This window comes from Lipophrys pholis, assembly GCF_963383615.2.
Source record: "Lipophrys pholis genome assembly, chromosome: 1".
In the NCBI taxonomy this organism is placed as follows: Eukaryota; Metazoa; Chordata; class Actinopteri; order Blenniiformes; family Blenniidae; genus Lipophrys; species Lipophrys pholis.
The window spans coordinates 29,404,996-29,412,240 of NC_137635.1; the positions used below are offsets into that span (position 1 = coordinate 29,404,996).

Consider the following 7,245-nt stretch of genomic DNA (forward strand, 5'->3'; position numbering starts at 1 on the left):
GGAGCATTTTTAATTGTAATCTGTGTATAGCGTATTTCAAATGTAGTATCATATTATGCCACTAGGGGGCTCGTGGGATGGCTTGGTGTATTTAGCAGCCTTTGCTGTCAGTCTCACGCTTTTTTCCCGGTTTTCACAGGTTGGTTAACGTCATAAAACACAAGTCATGTCAAAACAAACTTTTATACTTCATTGTGACTTGATTAATGTCGTAATGATGGTGGTTTTGGTGCCAGTATGTGTATTTTTATTTGTTCATTGTAATTTCCGTGTTCCAAGACATTAATGAGTGTTAGCCTTGCAGGCTACTTTAACCTCTTTTACCTTTTAAGGCTCCATTTACTCTCCTCAAAATCTGTAAAGTTCAGTTTTTATCATTTGTTCCTCTTATCGTGTATCTATTCTGTGTTAAGATGGTTCATGTCAACCTTGCCAGCATCTGAATTTTTAGCACATGTTACGGATTTTATTTGCCATGTTGCAAAAATTTGTATATGAAAGAAAAGAAATTTACACAATTTGGTTGTGAAACACTATTGAAGTTGGGAAACGTCAACAGTTTTGCTTCTGCCAGGTAAAAAAACACGACTTGTTGTCCGTCTCGTTCTTTTTTCCTGGTTCTCACAGGACAATTTAATCTGGAAAACAGATTCCATCTGTTCCAAACGTCACATGTGTCCATGTTGGTTGAATCACAGACACACAACTGGTCTTGTTTCTTTGAATTCACAGCCATGATTACCTGACGTCCTTGTTATGGATGTTAAAATTCGGTCTGGTTCATTTTTACTGCCAAGAGTTGCACATCGTTTTTCTAATGTCAGCCTCAGAGGCTTCAGTTTCCTCCCTGTTGATCTCGTCTAAAGCGTTGTCTCGCTGGAAACGTCTCGTTAAGCTTCCATATGGTGAGTGTGCTGCTGATGGTGCAGAGGAGACGGATGGATTCACGATGCAGTAACCTGTGCTTAGTTATTAACCATAATACTGCATTTATCTATGGAAATAAGACAATTGTTTCCTCCTAATAGCTGACTAGCATTAGTGGTGTCATATAATTAGACCCTTCTGAAAGGTCTCCTGCTCGACTCAAAGATTTCTGTCACACTTTTTTATAATCCGCCGGCTTTTCATTGTTTAATAGATGCTTGTACTTATCAGTGCAAACCTCCTGTTGAGAAAATGAGAGACAATAAGAGGGGAAACCTCTGGAAGCAGTTCATGACGTCAGTGCTGCAGTAGAGCTTCTCTCTCTCTCTCTCTCTCTCTCTCTCTCTCTCTCTCTCTCTCTCTCTCTCTCTCTCTCTCTCTCTCTGTGTCTGTCTGTCTGTCTGTCTGTCTCTCTCTCTCTCTCTCTCTGTGTGTCTCTCTGTGTCTCTCCTCGTTCCAATTTTTATATTTATTCGTCTTTTTGCTCAGGTCTTTTGTTCTGTTATCTTGTTCTGCTGTTTTCAGTGTTCCTCTCAGTCTCAATCCTCATCAGTCCAAATCTCCAGTCGGGTCCCTGCGCTGCAGATTAGTCCAACAGTGCAAGTCATTGTGATGCGTTTGGCGTGCAGTAGCACGGAGGAAGCTCCGGCTTTCTAATCTGCTCTAGCAGGGTGCAGCAGTCTCTGTAGACATAATCATCACAATTATTGAGCTCTGCAGATTTCATCCTCAACCATCAAGCGAACATAAAAGACCGATGGAGAACTTTAACTTTGGCATGATGATAAAACTGGAAAGGCAAGGTCACCCTGCAGATCAAACCCATCACGTGTGTCATCCAGTGGTATTATCGCCACACCATCACACTTGTTACTGCTATTAAGATCAACATCCTCGTCTTCACTGCTGCCATCGTGACATTTCCCATTAAGATCACCAGCGTGGGGATCATGCCTGCTCCTGCCGCTGCATGGGGTGACTCTGACAGATGCTGACATGTGGATCGTCTCAGATGCTTTGTGACCTTATGCGCCTGCCCAGCAGGCTCGTATTGAGGTATTGAACGATATGAGGATGTGAATGCTCAGCCATTTATTTGTGACGGTGCAAACAGTCAGTGGTCCATTGATCCAGTGTCGATGAAAGGTTTCTGTACCTGCAGACAAATGTTTGCATTTACAGCCTGAATCAGCCCGAACCAGTCGGGGGAAACGTAAACCTGTCGTTCACAGTGTAACTTTTATTCCAGTATGATCAGAAATGTATTCTAAAGTTCCTTGAATTGAAAAATTGTGGTTTTGAAAGAGTTGATCTACGTTCTATTGTGTGCACGCATTGTGGAAGTTCATGAGAAGCCAGTGAGCTGGCTCGCCCATTAGGCTACATAGGCAAATGCTAAGAGCGCTGTGGCCTCCAGGGGGCGCCACAACTCCTTCATTGTAGTTGTCATAAAAGTTGTTGTTGTTACTGATTATGAATAATGGAATGCTCCATAACTTGGCATCCCCCCCATGTGAAACTGCAGTTTACTGCTTCTTCATTCATTCATTCATTTTCTTCCGCTTATCCGTTTCGCGGGGGTGACAGTCTGAGCACTGTCACCCAGATCGCATCGCACCATTTAAGAACCTTCCTGCAGGTGGTGAGCCCACAGGAAGGTGGCGTGGGACACGAACCCACTACCCTGAGATTGTGAGTCTCATGCTCTACCAACTGAGCTAGCCGGGGGACTTTACTGCTTCTTTGTATCTGCTAATCAAATTTCACTGTAATGACAGTAAATTTGTATCGAATCTAAAATGCATATCAGAGAAAAATACTCTATATTATACATGCTTAGTAGACAACATGTATCTGTTAAGTTTTTCTCCTTTTTTGTCTAGGAATCATTATTTTTTACATAATGGTAACAGTAACTGTAACTGTAATGCTCCTTTTCTCTCTTCAGATGCACTTTGGATATATTTAAGTTCAGTGTGTATAAATGTTGGACCACAAGAATATATAAAGATAAAAACATTTGAATATAGGTATATTATATAGCTCTGCACATAGGTATTTTTTATAGGTTTTGTATAAAGTTAATGGGTGGTTATTTAAATTGTTTATGATTATAGTATTTAGAATTTGTCACAATTTTTAATTGATTGACTTGTATTTCAGCATTTTCATTTTGTGGTAATGGTATTCATATTGTATATAGACAGAAATAGCATTTTGTTCGTCATCACGTCTTTCAGATGAGACTGGGTTTATACTAATGTTTTATTGTCCGCACATTATGATTATTACTGTGTATTACCACGAAATCTAAGATCACAAATTTGACTTCCACATGTGAAAACAAACCTGTCTTTGTGTGCTGTTGGAAGTAGGCATGACCAACAGCGTTTGGTGATAGAAATATGATCATATATTACTGATAAACTGTTATTAATGGACTTTAGTTTGAAGTGACCTCAGTGGGGATTTCTATCCACTAAAGGTTTTTAAAAACTTTAATAATACAAACACATGTTGGAGGTTCATTCCAAGTAAAACAGGAGGATACATTTTTTTCAGGTGACTATATTTCACTAAGATTTTCATATGTGTCATGCCCTGTACTCAAACAAAGGGAAAGTTTGGAATAAAAAACTAAAAAACATTTTTTTTATTTTCCTGTTGCGACTCAATCAACACCATATTGGACTCTGTGTGGCCTTTGAACTAAGATGAGCTCGAGACGTCTGAGATGTTATTTCATGATAGACCTGAATTTTCTATCCATACAGGGATACTTTAAGTATATAACAATTATTTGTGCATACATTAAAAGCTTGGATATATATTAACCTTCTCTGAGTTCACTTAAGTGTCTTTTTGGGAAATCAAGATATGTTCTTTTCCACCCGTGTGCTCAAGCTTTAGCCCCCGGCCAACGCAGCTTAGCACAAAGATAAATCAGTTCATCCCAAAGGTTGAAGTCCTCTGTGCACACGAACATGACCGTCAGTCAATTTGATCACTGGAGATTCACACCCAGGACTTTGCCTTGTTTCAGAGACGCCTCACTTCTGGAAAACGTCGCTTCATCGAATGATGCAAGTGCCGATTGTGCCGCCTCTTCAAAGACAATCAAACAGATTATTGTGAGTCGTTACTCATAATCTCTGAAAAGTGCTGAATTCCCTGGAGGAGAAAGCGGTTTGTCCTGACAGCGGCCTCATGAGCCTTAAAGTTAAAGTCTAATTGAGGCGGGGAATTAGTGCTCGATCTCGCTGAGCTAACAGTCTGTCTTATCAGGAAGTGATGAAAGTTTCAGGATTTTAACGAGACAGGCACCCTGCTGAGCAGATTTCAGCTTAAATACTAACTTTTAGTGGTTTTAAAAAGATATAAATTGGAGTAGACCGGCGATGAGGTCGAATGGTAATGCACAATTCACACTTTCCAACAGTTTGGAAATCTGATGCCAGCAGTGTCGTGGATAAGAGCTGATTTAAACTATGAGATAATGCTGCATTAAAGGAGTCATCACCCAGAATTTACATTTCCATGTACAGTATATTGGTGTTGGACCTCAGTGGAAACTCGACTGATAAATCAAGAGTTTGAAAGAGGCAGAGTTGTTTTGTTTGGGCTCTTTGTTCAAACCAGAATCACAGAATACATCCCAAACAGCAGATTTTGAGGGTCTTTCCACTAGCATGTACACAGCTTGCCTCGCCTCACCTCGGTTTTTAGGCTTTTAGTACCTGATACCGAGTACTTTTGTAGTACCTAGGTCCTGAGGTTCCAAGCGAGCTGAGTCGAGTAGGCACTGTGACCTCGGCACACGGCAGGCCGCTGATTGGCCGGGGCCTGAGGACACAGATGAGTCAGGAGAGCAGCTCATTCATCCGCCATATTTAAAAGCTAATAACAGCAAGAAAGCTCAGGAACAGAGATAGAAGCACAGAAATCAACCCCGTGGAGCTACAATGAGGTGCCGGCGTTTCGATGTCTCGCTGCGATTAGAGAAGCACCGGTCCGCATTTTCTCACTTCCAATCCGATCCTGATACCTAAATGTGGATATCTGCCGATACCAATATTATTCCGATACCAGAGCTGTTTGCTTTAATATTATTATCATCATTATTGTTTATTTTATATGAGGCTGTAATAAACTCCTCTCTATAGGAAAGTATGAAATGTACAAATGTATGCATGTATTCTCTCAAAATGCAACTTGAGGTTAGTATAAGGTCAGTAAAGGAAGCAGTACAAACTATTTTTGTTTCATTTGGACAATGTGGGGGTCTGCGTGACGTCATCATCTCTTAATAAACTTTATCACTTTATTAATCCCTGGGGAAATTATTTAGCAACGCAGCACAAATGATTGGGACTATTTTTAGGGAAATTTCCAATCCGTGAATTACACTGTATCGGAACCCGATACCGATACTGGATCGGCTCAGCCCCATCCCTAGTTCCGACCTGAGCATTCAGAGCGAGACGTAGCGACCCGCTACAAGCATCAGAAGGTCTGCGAGCCACAGATACAACCGGTCTTTTGGATTAACCGGTTTCCTTGTTACCTGGTGGCTGGGGTTCTCGAGCATCCCCTTGTCACAGCAGATGTTAAAAACCGAGCAAAATCTGTAGATGTCCTGGCCAACGCCATTTTACAACATTTCCATTAAAGTTTAAAGTATTTTACCGTTTGTTTGTCTCATTTTAACATCAGCTGGTTGAAGAAGTTGGTCACCAGTTAACAGGGGAATCAGTTAAACCGAAGCACCGGACAGTGAAACACACCTTTGGCCAAAAAGCAAGATCGTAACAATCCATATTTCACAATATTGATCATTTGAGCTGATATGCAACACGGAGTTGTAACTCCATCCTTCAGAGTGGAAGCCCGCTCCGCAGCAGGGGATGCAGATTCTCACCACCAATGTCGAGGTGGTACTTTATTGTTATGGAAAACAACCAAAACCGAGTCAAGGCGAGACGAGTAGTGACAGAACTGTGTCAAGGGAAAATGCTATTTGATTATGCTCCTAAGTTGTTGTCAACACAGGAGGCTAATGTCATAAACCTCTGATAGATTAGGCGGTTAGCCGCTAGCCGCTTGCGCGACTAGTCTAAACTTTGAACTCCATGTGATTTGCAGATGATCCCTGTATTTCATTTCAAATCTCCGGAGAGTGTTGTTCTGTGATGTGGATGTTTGTAGACGGCTCCACGATTGTTTTTGATTTTTATTTTTCATGCGAGTAAAGGACTGCTATGCTTTCGCTATCCATTATGGAGATTTCCTGCAGCCAATCAACACGGGCCGAACATCCGTACCAGTTAGAATCTCACATGTACTCTTGCTATAGGAAGTTGCAGTGTGAAAAAAGGTCAAAATGAGCTCTATTTTTTTTTTTCCAAATACATTTTAAGAATTGACCTAAAGATCATTTAAGGGGAACTGGATACGTGAGAATACCAGGTGATGGCTCCTTTAAGCTCCAGCACTCATCCAACCCTCTGACATTGAGCTTTCCGGTGTGTGCGAGCGTCTCGTGCAGAAAGCCATGTCCTACCTGTAGACCATACGGGAGCAGGGAGCGGGAGAAGCTTGGAAGAAGTGGCCCTGCACATGAAGAGGCTGGTCCGAAGCCTGCTGCTCTGGAGGTCTGCTGGCTTGGAAGCCCTCTGAAGGGCAGCTGGTGGGGCTGAAGGGGCTGGTGGGGCTGATGGGGCTGGTAGGGCTGGAGGGGTGCAGCCTGGCTCCGACACCCTGCCTCTGCTGGACAGAGCAGCAGCGCTCCAGCCTCAGCCCCCCTCTTGCCCTGAGCACGGGGACCTCCGTGCACGCTGCCTTCAGATACATGTTTAGATCAGACTCGCCTCACACAGCTTGACGGGCGCTTTCTTTTCATAGCAAATCTCTCTCAATATATTTAGTCATCACGTCTCCATGTAAGTACAGAGCAATGGCAGCCATGTTGGACAACGGTGGGATCTCTGTACTCAATGCTGGAGAGTATTTGTCATGCCTGCGGCTGATCGTGTGATTTACAGTAATACCCAGACTCACTTTCCACCATTGCATCAGACAGACTTTACATGTAGCTGCTGAACACACCAACAGCCCCAGAGGAGCTGACAGAGACGAGCTCGGGAACGTCCGAGTGCCAAACCCGTGATGTCAACTTTATTCTTAGATGATTGACAAATTTAAAGACAAAGGCGGCTCTTGTTTGAGCTCCTGTTGGCTCCGGTGGGAGAAGCCCAACAAAGCCTCCCGGATATTTATGTCTACTTGTCAGAAGTGTCTGCCTGGTATATCTCTAGCACG

General features: G+C 42.6%; 1 protein-coding gene across 2 annotated transcripts in view; it reads right to left on the reverse strand.

Moving 5' to 3' along the window:
• The window catches only part of kcnab1b (potassium voltage-gated channel subfamily A regulatory beta subunit 1b), a 52,004-nt gene extending 45,106 nt beyond the window's left edge, over positions 1 to 6,898 (reverse strand). The window contains exon 1 of one of the 2 annotated variants that reach the window (XM_080488539.1): positions 6,488 to 6,898. In XM_080488539.1, the coding sequence (XP_080344665.1) occupies positions 6,488 to 6,777 (290 nt within the window). In that variant the 5' untranslated portion in view covers positions 6,778 to 6,898. The remainder of the gene's footprint in view (positions 1 to 6,487) is intronic. The other variant, XM_080488541.1, reaches the window with a different exon arrangement.
• Between the last annotated feature and the right edge of the window lie 347 nt (positions 6,899 to 7,245).